This window comes from Actinia tenebrosa, unplaced genomic scaffold (assembly GCF_029948245.1).
Source record: "Actinia tenebrosa isolate PJP-AT-01 unplaced genomic scaffold, QUT_ActTen_1.0 PGA_scaffold0__85_contigs__length_37466705, whole genome shotgun sequence".
NCBI classification, from domain to species: domain Eukaryota; kingdom Metazoa; phylum Cnidaria; class Anthozoa; order Actiniaria; family Actiniidae; genus Actinia; species Actinia tenebrosa.
Genome location: NW_028292569.1, coordinates 9,865,497 through 9,889,187, shown reverse-complemented (window position 1 = coordinate 9,889,187; position 23,691 = coordinate 9,865,497). Strand labels below are relative to the sequence as shown.

At 35.0% G+C, this 23,691-nt stretch overlaps 1 protein-coding gene and 2 long non-coding RNA genes across 5 annotated transcripts; 1 reads left to right on the top strand and 2 right to left on the bottom strand.

Annotated features, from left to right (window-relative positions):
* Positions 1–6: 6 nt before the first annotated feature.
* LOC116295975 (uncharacterized) lies at positions 7–22,369 on the top strand. 3 transcript variants are annotated; one of them, XR_016119719.1, is made up of 10 exons: positions 7–187; positions 2,943–3,126; positions 5,507–5,605; positions 9,156–9,296; positions 13,670–13,810; positions 14,705–14,788; positions 15,831–15,917; positions 18,799–18,856; positions 21,447–21,646; positions 22,157–22,369. It is a non-coding gene; the product is annotated as an uncharacterized LOC116295975 (long non-coding RNA). The 3 variants fall into 3 exon arrangements; XR_016119720.1 differs by lacking the exons at positions 5,507–5,605; positions 9,156–9,296 and adding an exon at positions 10,073–10,264; XR_016119716.1 differs by lacking the exons at positions 5,507–5,605; positions 9,156–9,296 and having other exon boundaries at positions 13–187.
* Positions 614–19,851, bottom strand: LOC116295974 (transmembrane protein 145). Its single transcript, XM_031703937.2, has 18 exons — positions 19,727–19,851; positions 19,541–19,615; positions 19,375–19,446; positions 14,781–14,907; positions 13,654–13,724; positions 12,936–13,014; positions 11,955–12,026; positions 11,164–11,232; positions 10,700–10,780; positions 9,504–9,582; positions 8,563–8,656; positions 7,711–7,785; positions 6,816–6,913; positions 6,335–6,394; positions 5,407–5,467; positions 5,025–5,084; positions 4,025–4,195; positions 614–3,054 (listed from the first exon to the last, which is right to left on the bottom strand). Exons 1-18 carry the CDS (start codon positions 19,832–19,834, stop codon positions 2,935–2,937), a joined length of 1,572 nt encoding a protein of 523 aa, XP_031559797.2. The 5' UTR covers positions 19,835–19,851; the 3' UTR covers positions 614–2,934.
* LOC148913424 (uncharacterized) lies at positions 20,881–22,959 on the bottom strand. The gene is made up of 2 exons (XR_016119723.1): positions 22,755–22,959; positions 20,881–21,113 (listed from the first exon to the last, which is right to left on the bottom strand). It is a non-coding gene; the product is annotated as an uncharacterized LOC148913424 (long non-coding RNA).
* Between the last annotated feature and the right edge of the window lie 732 nt (positions 22,960–23,691).

The window sequence follows — 23,691 nt, the reverse complement described above, 5'->3', positions numbered from 1 at the left end:
GGGTGATCGTTTCGTAGATTCTCTTTAGTACTTTAGGCGGGAAGTTCAATAATTTGAGCGACGCGCGCGACAAGATCACATCCAGAAGAAGTGACCGCCATCTTGAGCTTATGTTTCGCTATTAATTTTTCGCTGAATTTAGCCCTTTTAGCTGAAAAATTATGCTTTTAGAGAACCAGAACGAAAGGTGAGTAGTCTAAATTTAAACTGACAGAAAGGTGTGGACAGCAAGCGAGCTTTTTTGTATATTCCGAATTTTTTAAAAGGCTGACAAGAAAATTATGAAACAATACCAACAACACGAGCGTTCAGAAATAGTACAGGGAAGGGAATGGCATGATCTAAATTTTAAAGTGCACTGGAAGTTAAAACTAAACCATATTTGGACAATGAAAGCCTTTATTTACACTGGGAAAGGGCACATCTTGTATATTTTTCTACCATGATTCTAACCATATGGTATCCAATCAAGGAATAAAATACAAATGCTGCTGGAAAATATTGCTAGACAATTAACCCAGTGTCTGTGAATTTTTTCTCTATTCCCAATGGTATCCCATGTTTCCTCACAAAAATGGATAAAAGTGTTAAAGAAAGTTATTGCTAGACAGGCTGTAAACTAAAATTCTTTATTTCAAAATCTTTCACAATCTATTTCACACATCTGGGAACAGTTTGAGGTTGGGCTACTATTTACAAGATAACAACTATATACATGTATGTACATTTTACTGCCATTCTACACCATAATTCCTTGGGGCATGAACAGCGTTAAGTACAGTACAATATGGCTATTCAAGCTAGGACAACTTACATTTCAAATTTTGGGAGTTATGTTCTCAAGACATCGAACTACAATTAAATTATGTCAAGCTTGCGCTCATAAATATTAATGCAGATTTCAACGATCAGGCTAGGAATAGTCTCCCTCGCATGGGTGTCGAACTTTTCAGAGCCTGCTATTAATGGCTGCTCAAATGCACTCAATTATGACATTCTTTTCCCTATTGTTTTGCGTCAGCCAATACAAATGTTACTATTGTCTCAGCCAATAACAATGGACCCAGGAGTATCTGGGATCAACATTAATGGCTGCGAAGGAGACTAAACCCATTTTCTGTCTTTCAAAACTATTTACAAAGTAACTTATAAGATAGTTACCATCTTTTAGGAAAATTCCATTCAAATGAAAAATTTTTAAAAAAGAATCAAGTTACTCTATTTTACAGCTGCGTTAAGTATGAAAGTATGACCACATGCTTTTTGCTGCCAAACAAGCTTTTGCACACAGTTGGTATATTTGGTAAAACCAGTTAATTTTGCTGGTGCATAATTCATATTATCGCTGGTCATACTTTTGCACTCCTGATAATAAATTAGGTCTTAAGCAAAAAAATACTCGAGGAAATAAATTGAGGAAATAGAGCAGCATGGAGCTGTACTCAGTTAGCCTGCCTTTCTCCTCCCCTCCCTGCTCCTCACAGAGTGGCCTATCATATCTAAACCTTTCATTTCTGGGTAACTCGTCTTGATGCTGTGAGAACAGCACATGGCTCTACTCTTGTACATTATTTATATTCATTAACTTTTATGTAATTTAATTTATTATATTTAAAAAATTAAATAATGAATGCTTTCAAAAATACAATTTATGGATTATTTAATTATTAATGCATTTTACTTTATTCATTAAAATGAGAAAAAAATGTGTCAGTTTAACATTATGATAAAAGCCTGTGCATAGAAGTATGCACATTCATTAATGAGTGTCATTCTTTCACATGTTGTGCTGTTATATATAATTTAAAGGTACTGTATCAGTTGATTAAGTCAATCACCTTAATTGTCCTTAATTTTCTTGATTAACATGTGATTAACAAGTATTTATGACAAGAACAGTAACCAGATGACAGTCCATTTGCAAAATATAGTCATCTTCAATAAACGTTATGACGATCTTTCTGATCCTAATCAAACTTCCCAGGATAATACATCTTTTGTTTCTTAACAATAGACTCCTTCACAGTTCCCTGCGCCATCTTGAAAAGTAGCCGGGCCTTTGCATCGAAGCAAGACGAACGGTGAGCTTGCAATGATAGAGACCTTTTTTTAACACCTTGGACAATTATTCGCAGGTCCCTATCATTGCAAGCTCATCGTTTGTCTTGCTTTGATGCAAAGGCACGGCTACCTTTCAAGATGGCACAGGGAACCGTGAAGGGGTCTATTGTTTGTTTTTGGTTTTTTAGATTTCGATTTTTGGCAGAAAAGTGACGTCACAAGATAATGGTCAAAAAATATTTTACATATTTCATAATTATAAGAGTCTTACCAGATAGAAGATGGCGAGCCAGTTTGAAAACTGAAAGAGCTATCAATATCCCCTTAATTCTCGAAGGGATATCGCTCTTTAAGATTTTTTTAGATTTTCTAAAAATAGTAATGAAATGTCAGAAAATTCAAACTTCGAGATTCAAAATATTTTGATTGAAAAAAGGTATAAGATTAATTTTTTATCATTCAAGTAATCTAGTAATGTGCTTTCACAAACCACCATAAAAATTGTCACTTATGAGAAATCATTTTTTTTTAACTGTCACACCATGTCATCATTTTCCTGCCAAAATACCTTAAAATTGAAAAACCAAAAACATACAGATGTTCAGAATTACACCAATTGTTTATGTTGGCATAAGGCAAATCCTCAAAAAGGTTTATGCAAATGATAGTTAATTGATGACTGCTGACCTGGCATGTCATAAGACAATTCCAAACTGATAAATTATATGATCAATATTTTTACAAATATCCTGTATATAATTTTACCTTATTTTATGTTATAAAACTGAGCTGTACAGTTTAAAGAAGTCTTCAAATGTCATAAATCATATGTGACTGCAGGTAGACTATACATGAAGATAAATTATTATTTTCCTATGCAGTGTATTGCTGGTCTGATGCTGATGGAACCAACCTCATTGGATAGCTTCCTCCATTATTATTGCTGGTGCTGTTGACGCCATTTCTGTATATACCAAGGGGAGTTGGTGCAGCCTGGATAATCAGAGAAAATATTTCTATAAACTGCCTGGATTAGAATGATCACAAACAATGCAAGGGATCAAGGTAAGATAACCAACCAATAATAACGATAATTAGCAAAAGAAAACACATGATCTCAAGTGCAATTTGGAATCAATAGGTCAAGTTATATTTGTGAAAGTCTTCAAAATTGGAATTGAAATAAGAAAACTTCCAAAACATCTACATCTACATCAGTCCTACATTTTATTTTGTGAGCAAAAACTTATTGTTATAAGTTATTGAGCTAACTATGGAAAATTTTTTAATGTATGAGTAGTAATAATAATATAAATAACAAAATAAATAAGATAAAAACATCAAGAGTACTGTATCTATCAATTCTGAACCATACAAGAAGGTTCTGTGATATAATTTTTGTTGATAATACACTTCACAAACTTGATCAACTTAATTTGGACTCTACAGAGTACAATTAACATTTAATTTTACTCCTCTCGTCCAGTCAGAATCAAGTAATATTGTTGAGTGTATTATTTTGTTTATAAAGTTCATGGAGACAAGTTAACTTTTTCGACACACACACTGCTGGTGTCATTAACAAAAGTTAACCATATATACATAATGGCAATCAAATATAAATACTGTACATCAAAAGTTCTATAGATAGAGATAACTGGAAATTATTTTCAATCAAATTCACAAATCACAGTTTGTTGCTGAATAACAGATGAATTCATGAATCCTGGAGTTTAAATTTTTTTCTCAACCTGATCTTACAAACAATCATATAATGTAAAAGGTATGATTAAAAAAAAGAAAATTTGTACACAGTCTATTGTTTAAGTACTCAATCGTAATTGGCTAATTTGTACGAAAAATTGTCAGGGCCCGTGGCCTTGGTTGGTGTATAAAGTCGGTCTGTAAAAACATTAAAGCCTTGACAAAAAAATATTCTTTAAATTCTGTGTTCGTTACATACCGGCTTTGTTAAACTGCTTGCTGTGAACATTGAGGCAATATCTGTGAAATTGCCAGTGTTTTGGGAGTATTCTGGGGGGTGGGCTGGGGAGTAAGAACTGAAGGATGGTATTGCTGACTGGATACCAGGTGGCCCATGTACTGGTCCAGACAGGTTGTTTATAATACCAATCTAAAATATTATCAAAAATACCTTATTAGAGAATCACAGATTTTAAAACATTAATGTTAAACCCTGAAACAACTTCTACGCTGAACGGGTAGCTGGGTAGCTCCCAAATCAAATTTAAATCCAAAGGACAACTTACTTACAAACACCCATCACATTAAAGTATATTGACTGGGTATTGGTCATTATACTGTACATGTATGTGAGTTTTGATACAGCTTGATTTAATACAAATGGTGGATTATAAATTTATAGCGTTAAGAGGATAATAGTCCAGCAAAAAAAATTTAAACACTCATTATAAACCAAGTGCAAGGTCTTTACAGGAAAATATCAGAGCAAGGTCTTGACAGCATTAACCAAGCTGTTACACAAGGGCTGCACATTAAAGAATGTGTTCTAATATTTTTCTGTAAAGACCAAGCAAGCAAGGTTAATAAAAATTTTATCATATAATAAAATAAAGGAGGTGGGTTGGGAGCAGAAAATCTGTCATCGCCCAAGGGCAAACACAGGAAAATTCGGCCTGCCAAGAAACCAATCAGAGCACAAGATTTTATGAAAGTAGCGCATTCCATATAAAACAATCAAAAAAATACACCTATTAGAATTAAAATTTGATTTTTGCGGAGGGAGGAAAACCGGAAAACCCAGAGAAAAACCCCTGAAGCACAGGATAAAACCAACAAACAACCCTACTCAAATATGACACCTAGCCCAGGGGGAATCAAACTCGGGTTGCATTGCTGAGAGGCGAGAGCTCTCACCACTATGCTTTCCACATATAATAAGATATGATCATGATCATAAATATTTTTATGAATAAAATTACCTGATTTGTTCTTATGTGGAAAGGAAAGTTTTTGTTTGCTGCTGATGGCCTTGTGATAACCTGAAATATAGAGTTTGTAACTGTTAGGTATATATATATATATATATATATATATATATACATATACATATTATATTATATTTTATATTAGTTTTATATATTTCTTAAGGACTAGTGCACGTGCATATTTTAAACGAGTATGTGAAATGCTCCTAGGCGTTATGTGGATAAATAAACTATTATTATTATTATTATTATTATTATTAAAATCTTACCCAAGGTATCCCATGATGCATGGTATGCTATGACTGTGTTCAAAATCATCAAACAAAGTCCTATGCTCTATTAGAACTACTCTTAAATATCCTTCACAAGTTCTTACCAAGAAAAATACATGTGCCAGGAATGATACTCCCCATTCTATACCATTGACCACTTGCTCTCTGTTAACAAAAATTTTAAATTTTATATTACATGATTAGGAAGTAACTATTAATTCCAAATGGTCATATTATAATATGGAATCTGCTGTGGTGGAAGAGAAAAACCAGAGAACCCTGAGAAGAACTCTCAAACCAAGGGTGAGACCCCTATTCACATGTGACACCAAGTCCAGAAATCAAAGGGGGACTAGCACGAAAATCGTCCAAATTTTAATTCAGCTGAAACTTTGCTGGAATAACCCTTAAAGGTATAATAATCACTGGTTAAAGTTTTTTCCTGATATTCAGATGGGAAGTAACGAATTTTAACAAATTTTTATGTGACGTCATACACTCAACACTAAACATTGCTCCATACATTTCTTTGTATTTTGTAATCAAAATATCTTCTAGTTTTATGCTCAGTATTGAAGAAAAGATACCATAAAATGATTCTAACCGCAAGTTATGTATGTTAAGTCCCTAAGCGGCCCTTTGGGTTTAATAGAATGAAAGTAAAACATAATGTTATTTACAAAGAAATGTATGGAGCAATGTTTAGTGTTGAGTGTATGATGTCACAGACTCCTATAAAAATTCGCAAAAATATAATACTTCCCATTGGAATATCAGGAAAAAACTTTAACCAGCGACTATTAAAACTTTCAGCTGAATTAAAATTTGGATGATTTTCATGCTAGTCCCCCTTTAAACCTCACACCACAGAGGTGATAAATAGATAGAGTCAAACAGACACTTGGTTTCAATGATACTGATTAAAGCCTCAAAGAAAATACTTGCTACCCTAATATGCTGCGAAAAAGAATGAGTGCAATACTGCTGCAACATGCCTCTACTACTACCTCATAAAAATAACGTAGAACTAACCTTGCCCATGTTGAAATTACAAATGTTGATACTACAACTATTATTGGACCGGCCAAAAACCTAAACACAATTTATTAACGTTATTTACAAGTATTTATATGTATATTATAGGGTGTATGTGTCAGCAAAATATAAATGCATGAAAGTACTAAGATATTAGATATTTATGGTCCTATATATTACTGTAATTTTCATAAACATGCGAACTGTGTGTCTTCGAGTTGCATGCTGAAATTTAGTTTCTTGCTGCCATCAATCAAACCTAATCAGTCAGTACCTTTCATATTTTTGGCTGGCGGCAAAAAAACATAACAAATTTCAGTGGGCAACTTGGAGACACAGAGTTCACATGTTTATGAAAATCAGAGTAAGGTGTTTCTCACCAAGCTGTTATGTTTGTATGGTTGCTGTGGTACATTCTATAAACTAAAATAACTATATAACAATCAATCATTTAAGTGTGATGATAATTATGACTTACCATGCAGTATAGAAGAACCAAAATGGGTAATAGAATGCAGACTTGCTTGGGTAGTGTTTAAGGGTAAAGAATGTGCCATAGCAGAACCACAACCATGCCTAAAATCATAAGAATAATCATTATCATCAGCATCACCATCACCGCTGTCATCATTATCATAAGTCAGCTCACAAAATTTAATTTTAAACCCACTTCTAGCAAAACCTTGCTAGTAAGTTTTGTTCTTATTAGCAAAAATTTCAAAGGCACTAGTGATAGGATATGGCGAATAACAAATGTTACTTGATGCAGGTTCTAAATTTTTCAGACCTTCGATTTCTGGACTGTGGCAATACCAGTTTGTAAAACTTAGCTGTTAAATTTTTTGTCTCTCGCTAAATACAAAATTTCACCCACATTTTGCTAGTTTGTATGTGTTTATTTGGTGCCCTGTCAGTATCATCATCATAATATCATCAGTACCATCATCATCATTTTCATCAGTACTGTCATCATCATTATCAGTACCATATGAGTCATCATTGTCATCACCGTCATCATAGTCATCATCAACACCATCACAGTCATTATTATTATCATCATCGCCTTCACCATTAGAGTCATCATCATCATACATTGTCATTGTCTCCATCACAGCCATTATCATCATCACATCACTATCATCACAGCCATTATCATCACCTTCACCATCATAGTCATCATCATCACCTCCACCATAGTCATTGTCATCATCATCATAGTCATTATCATCAACACCACCATCATCTCAGTTGTCATCATTATGATAATTACCACAACAAAAGTATCATCACTTTCACCATCACAGTCGTCATCATCACAGTCATTACGATTATCATCGAATTTTAACAGATTGAAGCACATGTTGTTTACTTACAATTACTCTTAGCACACAGATCCCAATACCAGCAGGGCTTTCATAGATATACAGCACTTGACCTGGGTCAAAAACCTAAGACACAAGTCAACCATATTTACTAGATTAGCAAACAAGCAAGAATCTCAGGCGACCTCTTATCTTGTAGCAAGGATCTTGACCTCTTGACCTTGTTGCAAGGATATTGATTTCTTTGCAGTGTCGTAGCCAGTTCTTAATGTTTACCAAGGCAAACAAGCAGCAAAGGTGGGAGCAAATAGGGGGTTGGGGCATACGGCCGCAGAACATTTTGAAATTAAGACCCTCAGAAATGCGATTTCCAGAGTTTTGAGTGGTATTTGCGACATCCCACCCCACGAGGCAACTGCCTCACTTGCCTCATAGTGGCTACGGCCCTGCTTTCTTGTTCTTTGCAACAGAGCTGGTGTACTTCGAGCATAGGGCAAAAAAGACTATTCACAACTATGCCTACCAGCCCAGTCTCAACCAAGATGGGGGGCACTACACATTCCCCTGACATATCCTCAAAACTTATTTGCACTCACATATATATGGAAGAAATTTGCTAGTGGGCTGAAGTAACATCAAAGATATACCGAAGAAGACTAATGGGTAGGATAAAAATCACAGATAACAATTTTTTCTTGTGTTGTGATCAAAAGTTCAAAGTTCTTTAATTATAATTATCTCTAAATCCCAATACAGATAAATATTAATGAAAATTAAAGTAATTTCTTAGTTTTTAGTCATTTTTAGAGAATTGAAATATTATTGCATGTTAGTATGTTGACCGGCCATGATTTCGAGCCCTAACAATAAAATAAGGTAGAAGTAAAGGAAGTTAATACTCACAATAGCCTCAAAAATGAACAACACAGCAACACATACACCATATAGTGTGCAGAACGCACTTAGCTTGACTTGACCAGAACTGCTGATTCGCCCTCTGAAACACAACAAGATTTGTCAGTAATGGAATTAATGACATCTGATTGGATTGAGTATACTTTAACTTGTATCAGATTGCCATGGGTTACTTCATTAAATTATTTTAACTTGTATCAGATGTAATGTTTCAAAATACAAGTTGCTGTATTCTATTGGGGTTTCAAAATCCGAGTGGAATTTCAAATGCCAACGAGTAGCCGAAATTCCACTCGGATTTTGAAACCCCAATAGAATACAGTGATGAGTATTTGACACAACATCTTATACTCTTTTTGTTATGTTTGTTTTTATTTCAAAGTCCTAGTACTTTGGAATATTTCCAAGTCCGAGTAGTAGGACTTGGAAATATTTCAAAGTACTAGAACTTTGAAATGGGGTTTCAAACTACTGCACTTGGTACAAATAAGAAACCCTGGTTGGCTACCTCACTTGCACTTCCACTATGGGTAGCATGGGTAGTCTATATTACTAATGCGTCAACCTCTCACCAATACTAGATGTTTGTTAGGAGACCCATGTCCAAGTTCCCTTGCCCAAGCTAGTATGTGAGCTGAGTTTGTTTGATGTGTGGTTCTCTCCTATGCTACAAGGGTTCTCTCTGGATTCTCTGGTTTTCCTCTCTTCATAAGAATCAACATGTAAGTTGAGTGTTGTGTGCATAGAACATTGAATACAGTGGTAGTGTTTGTGAGTTAAGAAGCGTCCCCAATTAGTATGAAAGTTAGAATGACTAGACTAATAATTATTTTATTTTTATTTTTCAAAGACTATCTTGACTTTACATTACACTAATAAAGTAACTCCATACTGAATTAAGTGCCATGCAGATGATCTCATAAGTTTACCTTGTAACTGTCCATCCTTTGCCCAATAATATTAACAGCAAAACAAATGTAATATGTGCAGTGTAATGAAAGACATTACCTACAGAGCAAACATATGTTTCAGGGTTTAATTTTTACAGTGGATTTTACATAACTTCTGACAATCGGGTTCCGAAGTTTGTGCGGAAGTGAAAAACCAAATACCAACGTACAGCTAGTGTCAACAAAGTTTGCATGTTTATGAAATTAGCATCAGTTAAGTTCCCAATCTTGGAATGAACTTTCAGAACTTTGTTTTTTTGCTTTCAGTAATTTGGTTCAAACTTCATAACGAATTATACGAAGTTTGTTGGCAAATTTAGAACTTGTGAACAAACTTCAGAACCCCTTTGTCAAAAGTTATGTGAAATCCACTGTAAAAGTAAGGAAATTTGGTTTTAATGTTAGTTGCTTTTCAAATAATACAGCTACTAAGGAAAGGTACATTTTTTATGGAAGGGAGGGCTGGGGGATTCGCAGTAACCTAGTTATAGCCCTGCTACTCAGTAAGAAATTCCTGACTCTCCTATTAATTCTAATCAATAAAACAGTGCCTTAGCCAGACCAAATTGTTTACGGAGGAAATGGAACGGCATGGGGAATGAAACAAGACTAAAACGGCTCAGGGAAACTAGCAAAGAAAGTGTTGAAGGCGGGCATTTGTGACATTTTACAGATGCAACTTCCTTGTTTGCCTCATTGTTGCTACAGCCCTACAAGGAAACCACTTTCGTCAAAATAAGGTTTGGCCCTTCAAAAATTTCTTATAAAATAACTGTTATGAATGTTTGGTTTGGAGCTCGTACTTTATGAGAGCACACTGCACGTGCGCGCACTTTCCGTTGCTTCATTCCTATCTATTATAATTGTAATTTGTATTTTATAAAAGAAATAAAAAACTTGCTTGCTGTGCTGCGTGCAGTCATAAAGCACTTGGGATTGGCAGAACACTCGAGAAGTGTCCACAAGCACTCTGCTACACGTTGTGCTTCTCCTTACACTTCTCTCGTGTTCTGCCAACCCCTGCGTACTTTATGACAGCACACAGCAAGCGAGCACGTTTTCTATTTCTTCAATAATATTATTCCTGATAACCCTCCCCTCTAAAAGCCCCAACCCTCCCCACCCCAATCCAATAAAAGTGTACCTTCCCTGAATTTGATCTGAATTTAACATACCTAGGACTTTAATTCCATATTTAGATCTTCCTGTATTCCCATAATTCACATAGTAACTGATATGTGTGATTAAACTTATAACTGCAACACAGACAAAACAAACATTAGCCTTTGGTCTCATAGAGTATGTGTTTATTTTTGAAGGGATTGTAAATTTAACCAACTTTACAAGGAACATGGCAATTACTTTCATTCTAATGTTAGCAACTGACATCCTACTGATACATTCTTACACTAACATCCTACCAACTTATTTTCAAAAATGTATGAAAGGAATGCTTTAATAGATGTTTCAGACCGCTTTCCAGGAATTCCCTCACCCCCCATCCACTAACCCTTTAACAACAAAGAAGCTTATTTTCAAGGGAATTATATAAGGTTTAAAATGAAAAATCATTGATATTACGCCCAAGCTGTAAAGGTCTATTATCATGACAAATCAGGATGAAAATAACTCTTCTTACCTTCTAAAACTAAAGATCCCAGGAAGAGTTTATATGTATAATGGAACAGCCTGCGACCTATTAATACATCTACGACACAACATTATATCATTATGGTTAGTTAGAGTACTAATTAAAATATAGACTACACATTCAAGTAAATAAGAAGTAACTCAAAAACAATGCAAGTACAATACTTAATTTTACAGTTCCATTCAGTGACCATGAATAATAGTTTCTAGGCAAGGCTGGAGTTCTGCGCATGATAAACTGTAGTTTTGCTATGTGCGGAAACTCCAGCCTCGGCTAGGAACTATTATTCATGGTAATAAACTAAATGGAACTGTAAAATGTAGTATTCAGTTGCACAGTTCCAAAACCAGTATTTGAGATAATTAATATTCAAAGTCTAAATGTCCATTGATTAAAATGGGGTTTATGGCACATCAATTTTGTGGTCATACTGAAATTGTCCCAATTATTTTACTGAAACTGCATTCTGATTTGATGGTTTACTTGAAAACAATGGAAAGCCATTTCAATGTTACAGCATGTCCTTCCATGTATGTGCTGTACGTAAGTACTATAAATTTTTCTCATATAATAACCATTCTTATGGGGAACCATTGCGATGTTACAGGATACTGTGCCTCATATTTTCTATTTGTCATTATCATACATTGTCACTCATATGATAAGCATTCTCTTGGGAAACCATTAACAACTTTACAGCCGACTATACCATGTATGTGCTATACAGTAAACCCCCATTTAGGGAACTTACAAGGCTAAATAGGTTTGTCTGTACTTACATGTCAAGTGCATTGCCAATACCATCACAATGATAAATACAATAAGAAAAAATATGTCTGTTTTGATGATTTCTGTAAAGAAAATTGAACAAGTTCTTAATATAAGAATAATAGCATTATTTAGCAGATAGAGGCGACAGTATTAACACAATAATATTACAACAATCTCTAGGCTTTCATCAGATTTAATGCATGGGTTAAAAGGCATTTCTACTCTAGGCATTATCCCTTGAAACCTGCCTTATGATTTTGTTGTGCAATGCAATTGCACTGACAAGGGGATGTTGCACTAGGAAATTGTACCTTGCAACTCGTCTTGTGCAATTTTGTTGCAAAGTGCATTGCAGTTGCACCAACAGGAGATGTTGAGCTAGGATGTTACAATTGTCTTGTGCAATTTTGTTGCAAAGTGCATTGCAGTTGCACCAACAGGAGATGTTGCACTAGGAATGTTACAATTGTCTTGTGCAATTTTGTTGCAAAGTTCATGCAGTTGAACCAACAGGAGATGTTGCACTAGGAATGTTACAACTTATCTCGTGCAATTTTGTTGCAAAGTGCATTGCAGTTGCACCAACAGGAGATGTTGCACTAAGAATGTTACAATTGTTTTGTGCAATTTTGTTGCAAAGTGCATTGCAGTTGCACCAACAGGAGATGTTGCACTAGGAATGTTACAATTGTCTTGTGCAATTTTGTTGCAAAGTTCATGCAGTTGAACCAACAGGAGATGTTGCACTAGGAATGTTACAACTTATCTCGTGCAATTTTGTTGCAAAGTGCATTGCAGTTGCACCAACAGGAGACGTTGCACTACGAATGCTACAATTGTCTTGTGCAATTTTGTTGCAAAGTGAATTGCAGTTGCACTGACAGGGAATGTCTTTGTTTGTAGTTCAACTAAATTGTTGATAACTAAATACTTTGAAGCAATACATGCACTCTACTTTTAAGTTTTATGGTAGTCTACAGTTTTGTTACCTCGTTCATCGGCAGAAAAGTGCATGGTCCAAAAGCTGTTCCCATTTGTGAGATTCAGAAAATACTTTAACTTCATTCCCTTTGGAAAAATAATATTATAGAGGTTAACATTATTGACCTGCAGTATTTTGAATTTGGTAAAAGAAAAATATCAGATATTTTTTAAACCATTTAAATTAAAGAAACACAAACTATATAGAGCAGGTGCACGTTACATCATTGCCGCCATCTTGGTTGACAATAACAAAGCATTCCCCATAGCTTCTCTTGCTAGATCAACCAAGATGGCAGCTGTTTCATCGTTATTCATATCTCAAGGGATTTTGAGTATCATACTGTACAGGGCCCAATTGTTCAAAGCCCAATTAGTGCTAATCCTGGGTTAACTCTTAATAAGACCTATAGAGTTAATTCTGGATTAGCGCTAATCCAGCTTTGAACATCCCGGCCCAGTAATATTAATGTAATTTTTTTTAAACACGTCAATTGAAATATTGAAAAGCTATTTAATACGTACAGTAATGAAATATATGATTGGCCATTCAGAAGTTGAGGAAATAACTGTGTCAGGTTGGCATTCGGTGCATTCTAGAATTGTTACCTGGGACATATTTCCAAGATGGCATCTATTTCATCCCCTTAAACAGTCCCACAATGCACTGCAACTCCACCTGGACCCAGTTTTCCCTCAAGTCTATCTCAGTAGTTGCTAAAATACCTTTGTTGTCTTGCAGTTGCTAACAGCAATATACCACCACCTGGCTCTGATGGATAAAAATCTTCTATCACCTATATATCACACAAAGGAAAACACTGTCATTAATCCATGACGCAAAGGGCGGTTTAGGCTCTAAGAAATATCATTCTTCATTAGGGTAAGTACTGGTTTTACAGTTTATAATATAGTATTGTAATATATATCATTGGAGAAAATATCCACTATAAGACTTCCACCACGGAGTGGGATTGGAAGGGGTGTGGAGGATCTGAGGAGGGTATTTTTTGTGTTCGAGAAAATATCCATACTTGCACCATGGTGTGGGATTGGAATTTGCAAGGGGTTGGGAAGGTCTGAGGAGGGTATATTGTGTAATTCCAGAAAACTAGGGGTGGGTAGTAAGGAATATTGTCTTGAATGGGTAGCTCCAGGAAATACCCATACCCCTACCACAGGTGCCATTTTCAAAATCAGAAGGAGAGTTTTTAGATCAAGAATTCCAAAGGAGAGGGGGGCATCTTGGTCTGAAATTTCAAAAGGCGAGGGGCGAGAATTGTGAAAAGAAAGGCGAGGGGTGAGAATGTGAAAAGAGGGGCGAGGGGCGAGGGGCGAGAATAGTGAAAAGAAGGGCAAGGGGTGAGAATTGTGAAAACAGAGGCGAGGGGCGAGAATGTGAAAAGAGGGGCGAGGGGCGAGAATAGTGAAAAGAAGGGCGAGGGGTGAGAATTGTGAAAACAGAGGTGAAGGGCGAGAATGTGAAAAGAGGGGCGAGGGGCGAGAATGTGAAAAGAGAGGCGAGGGGTGAGAATGTGAAGAGGGGCAAGGGGCAAGAATTTAAAGAGGGGTGAAGGGTGAAAATGTGAAAAGAGGGGTGAGGGGCAAGAATGTGAAAAGAAAGGCGAGGGGTGAGAATTGAGAAAAGAGAGGCAAGAATGTGATAAGAGCGGACAAACCAACTGGACTTCGTAGTTTCAATCACATTGTAGTCTTTCAATCACATCGTAAACTTGAATCGAAAACCTAAGAATTCATTCCTTGCTATATGTTTCAGATTCAGTCCATTCCAAAAAAATTTAAGTCATTTCTGGAACTACCCAATGAACTAGAAACTGAACTAACCAACATACCTTTACAAGTAAGTGTTTTAACATTATTCTTGCTCTCTTGAACACATCCAGACCAAATGTAACTAAGTGTTAAATTGATGACCTGGTTGTTTCCTCTGTAAAGTTTATCTTCTCTAGCTTCGCATTCCTGAGCAAATAACACCAAAAAAACAAAATGAATTAATAGAATGAAAATAATGATGAGAATGATGGTGATGATGTTGATGACAATGATTATTATTATGTTGATGACCATGGTGATGTTGATTTAAAAATGTTAAATGTTGACAACCATAATGTTGTTGATGACAAAGATGATGATGTTGACGACCATGATGATGTTGATGACCATGATGATGTTAATCATGTCTATAGAATGACAACATTTATGACAACATGGATGTAAACAATGACAACATTGACAATGATGATGTTGATGACTTATATTCTATTTGTTATGTTGACAAATGACAAGGACAACATAGAAAATCCTTAGTATATTGTCTTAGTATATATTGTCTATTTAGCAATTAGTCCCCCCCTCCCTCCCCCTTTCACAACTAAAGAATCACGTGTACTGATTAAAGGTGATTTATTAAAGTCTTGGTTGTTCAGAACATTTCTTTTTAGCTTGTTTTGCTAATTTTACCGTGTTTTAGTTTTGCTATTCACAATAGACATAAATTATACTTGAGAGACAAACACAGGTGAATCAAATAAAAAAAATGCCATGTACATCACTATAGATTATGCGAGACGGTCAATAGTAATGCTTCCGTTTAATCCTGAGTTACAATCATATTACATACTGTGTTTCAACTAAATCAATAAGCCCCCCCCTCTCAATTAAGCCCCCCTCTCCAATAAGCCCTCCCTCAAACGTGCCTGAAATAAATAAGCCCCCCGGGGGACTAAATAGAGGATTTACAGTATATTAAATTTATTGTTTTGGTTTTCAAAGCCGGTACTTTTCGCTACTAGAAGGGTATAACTTTTAACCTAATACTTGACATTTTTATTTTCCATTGTATTTAATCAAATGACTGAAGTGTTTTTCTTTAAAAAAAATAGGAGGAATAATCAGATCTAATATCATACAACGATTGATCAATACCCTGGTGATGTGAGAAACTGCAAACTATGGAATCTTCTGTATGGGTGAGTTCCTTAAATATTATTTATTTTCTTTGCTTTCTAAGTTTGTGTTTGTCCTTTATTTGGAAAAACTATTCATTAGAGCAACTGACATTGGTAACATCTCTGTCAAGACAAGTACATTGTATGCCATAAAAAGTTTTAGAATTGATTTTTTATTAAGTATCGATTTAGCTTCTTAGAGGTGTAGCCATTATTTTCCAAAGGGGGGAGGTGTCAAAATTCAAAAATCTGTCATTTTGTTTAAAGCCTCCGAACCGCTGAAACAAAAACAAAAAAACTGCCCACAATGCGTTTTTACATTGTGTTACCAGAAGTTATCCATACCCACTCCAGAGAGGAATTTGGAATTTCTGAAGGGTGGGGGGGGGGGGTCAGAGAAAGAACAAAAAATACAGAGTCTGTATTGAAGAAAATTGGAATTTCCAGGGTTAGGGGGGTGTCTTAAAAAAATTCGTCTGTGGGGGGTATGGATAATTTTTGGAATTACACATTTTAATTTTGTAAAACTGAGCAAAGAGAATGAAAATTACGGTATAAATTTCGAAAAGCTGCCATTTTGTTGCCATGAAGTTGGGGGCCATTGGCCCCCTCGCCTATGCCCTTTTCTTCTTCTATATCAAGTCCCATCTATTAGAAAAAACTTATGAGATCAATCCATTTCAAATCATCACTACACATAATTAAAAAAAAAATCCATTTATAATAATACTAACTGAAAACATTATAATTTTGATTGGCAGATGAGCCAAAAGCCTTTTTTAGCTAGTTGTGTCCAGGATTGAGTAATTAAGAAAAAAGGCAAAGGGTGAAATTTTTAATCATTTTTATCAGCAGGAGGTTTGCAAAACCATATTTTTTCAGTTTATCAATTAAAATTTTTTTTTTTAATTTCAGTTATGTTTGAGTTAAATAACAAAACTGTATTTCTGTATTTACATTAATATGTTTGAGAAAAAATTAAACATAAAATTAAGAAATATAATCGAATTTGAAATGAATTTATGCTCATTCAATGTTCTTGAAATCCTTAAGTACCAAAATCTTAAGTAAAACATATATAACATAATTTATATAACACTTCATGTTTTCTGTTTTTTCACTTTTTTTTTTTAATGTGTACTGTAAATCATCCCTTCAAACATAAATCCATTAGAAATAGGGTTTGTTTTGACCTCTCGGTATATTTTGAAGTCAATGCTTAATTTTAGACGGTTTAAAATGGAAAGTTCAGAAAATAATAATCAGAAAGAAAGAAAATTGTTCATGGTTCAAGTGTCCTCTATAAAACTACTTCAGACTGATAGTCATAACAAATCATGCGTTTGGCTTTTGTTCAAGTGGTGTTTTGTTCGTGTGTGACAGAAGTAGAGAAGATTTAATGGAGAATTTATACAAAATGTATGCACATCAACTTCCTTTTTTCCTAATATTAAATTTGCTTTGTGGGCTTAAACTGGACAACAAGATTAATGCATGGCACATAACTGTAGGGGATTACTGCCATGTTTTTAAATAACTGAGTTCTTTCATACACTCTGATTGGTTAAAATACTGTGTCATGTTATTTTTTTCATGCCCCTTTCTGAATTTAAATTTCCATAGGAAAATGAAAACAGTATTTTTTGTTCGTGATATTTTTTTAAACATTCAAACTTGCCAGCTGCAAGCTCCATGCTGATATATAGTTTTGGGCTGTCATCAATCAAAACTTGACTGGTGGCAGCTGAAAACAAAATTTTAAGCATGCAGCTCTTAAAAAGGAAATATAAAACAATTTTCCATTTAAGAGATGCTCTGATCCGCTACATGTTGCAGTTTCCTATGCTTCTCTCATGCTCTATTAGCATCCTGTGTGTTTAGATCAGAGTATCTAAGACAGAAAGCTGTTTCATATTTCTTAAATTTTTCTTACCATCACTACACACACCATCAAACACTTATCAACATCATCACCATCGTTACTACCATTACCATTATCATTACAGTTGATTTCATAAAACTTCAGCTACTCCGTCTCTGAAGTTCGTTCGCAAGTTAACAACTTTGTAATCAATTTCACTGTGAAGTTCCAACGGTTGTCAGCGATCTTTCAAACTGATAATACAGTAGCTTATTTTAAAACTCATTAAATCTACCATTCAAATTCAATTTTCAAAGTAAATTTTATTGTTACAAAAGGAATTTGACTCTGTATGTTGTCTGGAATACAATTTTCGAAAGTATATGGTTTGAAGAAGCAATTAATTCCAGTAAAGATTTGAATTCTAGACATAAACAAGTCATGGTTGATTGAACCAATTTCACAAAAAGTTTGCAAGTTTGGGACCAACTTGGAGAACTTGGGAACTAACTTCGGAATTAAAGCAACCGAAGTTTTGTGAAAGCAACTGTAAAACTAGGCTAGCATCATCATTACTACTGCCATTATCATTACTGCCACTGTTGTTGTTGTTCGTTCGTTGTAATCAATGATAACCAAAACATCAGATAGTTAAATGTAGTTAGCCGTGAGTTCAACTGTGGCTTACCCTAATATGTGTGAAGAATGCTCTACCATTATCACACTACCACTATCGCTAGTTTTATTGGCATCATTATTGGTAATCAAAAATCTTCCTTATCAACCATTTCAATCATCACCACCAGTATTCATTACCTATTTACAGCAAATTAGCTTCAATATTTTTTGGGGGGGGGATGAAGGGAAGAGGTATTAATAGAAAAATGTACACAAAGTAAAGTACATTGCACGAGGCACAGTTACATGGTAAAACAATTTAAGAATTAATGGTATCAAAAATATATATAAGTTTTTTATATAAGTTTTGTCATTTAAAATCTAAAAATACATTTGAGATAATTAATCAATCACTTTTTTCAGTGTCTGTAATCAAGAATTGTCGAAACAAAAGACCTGAAGGAACAAATCTGACTGAATGGTAAGTAAGTGCCTTGTAATGTGGAAATGCTTGCAGAAAAAGCCTAAGATTTTTAGCAGTCGTGTTTCTTTAAGGAACTATGACTGAAAAGAAACTAAATTTAAGAGAGAAAAATGAATTAAAGCCTTAGATGGGATGTCGAAATTTGTTAAAACATAGCTGAATATTTTAAAGTATAAAATACTAGTAGAGTATTAAGCATTAGAGAGATACCGTATGTCTGTCATCAAGATCAAACAGCTGCTCGACATCAAATGCAAACTTTTCCTCTTTAAATACCCGTCATCATAATGCATAAAACCTCTAAATCTTGATAAAAAGTGTTAATTTCTATTTCTAATGTATACGTAATTCTATTCTTGAAGTGAAGATTTTTGTTCGAACTCATGTAATTTCAAGAATTCTAAGCTTCATTTGGATTTTTATGTTTGAAAGTCAAAGTTTCCAGTGGCAAAGAAAAATTACTTCCTTGTCTAAAAAATAGTATTTTATCTCAAAATTAAATTGTTTTTACTTACCATACTATGTTGTGAGTAGACTTTAGGCCACTGCGTATCGAAATACAGTAGAATATTCTGAACTTCGTAATCCTGTTCGACAAATAGAGAACAATCTGTTTGATCTTCGAATCGGAACCTTTAACTTAGGAGATTCGCTCGCCTTTAAAAACAGATTATTTCTTACCGTTGGATACTCAAAAGAATATTGCATTTGTCCGACTGAGTCCTTGAAGCAAAATCGAGTGACAAAAGCCCAATCCTTGAGAAGAAAAATTGAAAGTTAGTTTGAATTTTGTATCTCACGGAAAGCCTTACAAAACTGGACGCAATGTATCGAAACAACAGCACGGGGAAAATATTGACGCTTTACCTCTCGCGTATTGATCTCTCCAGACACGATCTTCGATCCAACCAGGGAAATACGGCTTAAAAACGTAAAAAAGATCGTAAAAGTGAGAGCAGCCGATAAACTCGCCATCTTTTAGTCGCTACTGTAAGTTGATGATTAACATATTAATATATGCGGACTTTGTCAAGGGACCTATTATGTGTTGCCATAGTGATGGAATAAACATAGAGGCTTCAGCTATTGTGATTCGAGAAATAAAAATATGTATATTGTCATGAAAAGTGCCTCATTTTTTTAGGTTATTGCCGACTCTAGAATCCATTAGCTCATAAATGACGAAACTGTCGTTCGAAAATATTAATTCGCGAGGAACTGCGAGAAAAAAACCCAACGACAACAGACAAACAATGGAAAGAAGAGCTTTCGTCTTTTGCTACTTTCTGGGATTAAGACGTTTTTCTTTTCTCATAGATTTGATTATTGAATAAGAAAAATTTAATGAAAAATTAATAACATGAAAGCCGGAATTTTGTTGCCTTCAAAAATAGCGAAAAAAATTAAGGAGCGAAAAGAAAAGGAAAAATGGTTTAAAAAGTAGAGAAGTTTATTTCAAAAATGCTTTTAAAGTTTTGAAATGTGTCACTTGTTTTTCCATTCTATATGAAAGCAGAAAAGATTGGTTTTATTTTACTCAAGAATCTATTTAAAACTATTTTGTTAAAATTGAAGTATTAAAGAAGACTACATAGTCTGTGGAAATTCTTTTCCTTTGATGTTCATGAAGAGAATGCTCCAGTTTACATGGTTTAGTCTGTAGGACACCGGGAAAATCGCGTACTACTTTGTGAAATTATAAGCAGCGTCTCTTTCCGACCTTAGTGACAAAAAGATACGAACCTTTTACCAATTCGAATATAGAGTGGTTTATATGAGTGAGAAACGATACAGCAAACTGATCCCTTACCATTGACATGGGAAGCCATTTCGGTGTTACGACATGTCGCATACTGCAAGTCAGTACCGTACGTTTCCTACTCACAACTAAAGACGCGATTACGCACGAAGTAATAGGGACCTTAACATAAACATAAAATAAAAACAAAACCATGGCGGTGTGGCGATGGAGGGAAGTAATGGGTGATAGACTATCAGAGAAGTTAGAATCGTAGACGCAGTAAGAATTAACACATGCATTTATTTGTTTTACATTACATTAACTTTGACTTTCTACTTACACGAACAAGTTTTTGCATAAGAAAATCAAAAATAAATTCTTTTATTTCTTGTTAGAAATAAACAGCCATGTCATTTTTAAAGCCCAAAATGTTATCTAAAATGTTGATAATTGTTAATTTCTAAAGGGTTCTAAGCGGTTTCCTTGCTCTTCGCTTTTCTTCATGACCTCAATCTGGAATTAGAGAAAGAGTTTATCAGAACAGACCTGACCTGAGTTGAATGAGTAATGCCTGATTCGTCATGACGTCATGACGACACCCTTTATTTTATTTTATTTTATTTTTATCTTTTTTATTTGAGATTTTGCCCGCAGGCTGGTGCTGCACAAAAGGACATAGGGTCCCCTTAGAGGTACATTGCAACAATTTCCAAAACTCCGGAAAATCCCATACCCATCCCACAATCAACCCATTAAGAAATCATTAGTAAAGGCCAGACACTGAGGGTTGTCACTGCCAGTGTTTCTTTACGCCCTCAGTGGTTCTTTTACGTCCCTTCGTTGCAGGGTGAGATAGTGTAAAGAGACGGGACCTCCATTTTACGTGGTCATCTTAGCCACGTGAAGGTCTAACCATTTGCAGATGTAATTACAAAGGCAGCACCTTCTCCTCAGTTATTTAAGGCCCTGAGTGTTGGTCCGGCCGGGACTTGAACCACGACCTCCCGCACGAAAGTCAGATGCTCAACCGATCCAACTGGGTGACGGTAAGGTTGTACGAATCATGTACTGAGTATGCGCATTACCTTGAAAAGTCCTTGAAAAAACCTTGAAAGTGTTTGAACAGGACTTTTGCATGATGACGTCATTTGACTCCTACTACAGTAACCCTTCGGAAATTTTCTTTCTTATCTAATTTTGTTTTCCCTCGTGAGAATAGTAAGACAATTGTGCTATTTAACTGAACAAAAAAGGGTGCAAGGTCAATGACGCCATCATGCAAACGTCCTATTCAAATTTCTGAAAAGTCCTTGAATATTGGGGGAAAAAGTCTTTGAAAATATGGAAGCAGTCCCTGAATTTTATTTCCTTATAATAATTATCGCAAGTTTTTTATAATGATTTTTACTTTTCGTGTTTGCGGCTCATTTTTATCCATAAATTTAAACATGGCGTCTGTTTGCCTCGACTTGATGTTGCCAAAGATGAACAAACCACATTTCAGTAGATGTCAGTATGTATGTGTACAAACAGAAAGTGACAATTTCGACTTCTAGGGTCAAGCGGATTGCAAGTCACAAGGACGGGAATCCACTGCTACCACATTGACATGAAGACACAAGTTATTTTCTATTTGTTATATTTATAAAGTTATTGTTTTGTTGTAATTCTGAAAATATATCTTATATTATTATATGGACTATATTATATGTATCTAGGTTGTTGAATAAAATTAAATTGCAAATGTCATTTGGAAAACTTTTTTTTTTTCAACAGTGACGTTATTGCTAAGTCCCATAGTGGTGTTTTAACGGCGCCCCAGAGCACGGAGTAACACTTGGAAGACTCGATTGTCTTGGATGCTATATAGTAATATTATTGACTATTGTCTTAGTTATAGTGATTTGGCTATCTATCTCAGTAAGTTTTTACTCTGGAATGTACGCTATAGAATCGCGGAATTTTTTGTTGAATATTTTAACATTAATCATTGAAAACCAGCTTACACCAGCTTATTCTTTCTTAAGAATCCAAGTAGTTACGTACTCATTTGGTGCAAATTGTTCTCTAATCTTAAAAAAAGATCTTCCTAAAAAATCATTAAACAATTCGTCTGTTTAGTTTTCCGTATTATTTGTGCGTACAATTTTTTACCTAAAGTGTCACCGTTCTCGTCATTTTCTTCGGGATTTCCAGTTTCTTGGTCTTCGTTTGTGAACATTGCGTAAATGGCCTGGATTACTTGAAACAAACACACAAACCACAACATCTCGGCTGAATAAGTCCTCATACTTTACCAAGGGCGATTCTTCCTCATTTGAATGATCACTCTGTACGCATCTTCTGCAACACTTCTAAAGGTCCAACCCCTCCGTGACATTGATACGTTGCTTTCATTCTATTGATTGACAGCTATCAGTCAGGACTGATATTTTTGCGAAGTTTGCGTACTATACTTATAATTTTGGAAATTCAAGAAGCCGTCTGATAAAGTTGGATAACCGCTTTCGCATAAATATAAAAATCTATATTCTATACTTTATAGATATTCTATATAATACTATAATAGCGTAGAAATTCCTTTGTCTCACGTGGAAATGGTTAAAGAGGACATAGGTCAGCGTACAAAGTGAAAATCTTCCCTCTAGGCAGATCTGGTGTAAGCAAGCGCAAGGGAGCTGTCCGTCATTCGAGATATTTTGTTTATTTAGTAATTTAAAAAAATTTTATAACGCATTTTTCAGTCCAACTCACAAGGGCTACTCATTGAAGTGATTCGTACCGAATTATACTCTTGGATAAAAATAGTTGCGAATTCTTGATAATATTCTTGATACTATCATTAATTTTTTATATGTTTAAAAACACGCAACTCAGCGCACAGGTTCTAAAAATAGCTTTAAGGGACCGATCGTTTATTACGTCCCAAGGGGAAGGGGGGGGGGGGGGGTACGTTTTTAAAAACCAGTAAAAATTGGTAAAAATTTGTGTAATGGCTGAATTGGGGGGGGGGGGGGGGGGAGTACGTATTTAGTAGTGCTGTAGGGGGAGGGGTGCGTTTTCCATTTAACGATTCTAGAGGAGGGTACAA

Bases quoted from the DNA above. Each gene is read 5' to 3' on its own strand.
- LOC116295974 (XM_031703937.2), bottom strand. From the start codon at position 19,834: ATGGCGAGTTTATCGGCTGCTCTCACTTTTACGATCTTTTTTACGTTT. The intron at 9,583-10,699 runs GTATGTTAAATT...TTTGCTCTGTAG, and splicing joins ATATGGAATTAAAGTCCTAG to GTAATGTCTTTCATTACACT. The intron at 3,055-4,024 runs GTATGTAACGAA...CTGATTATCCAG, and splicing joins CAAGCAGTTTAACAAAGCCG to GCTGCACCAACTCCCCTTGG.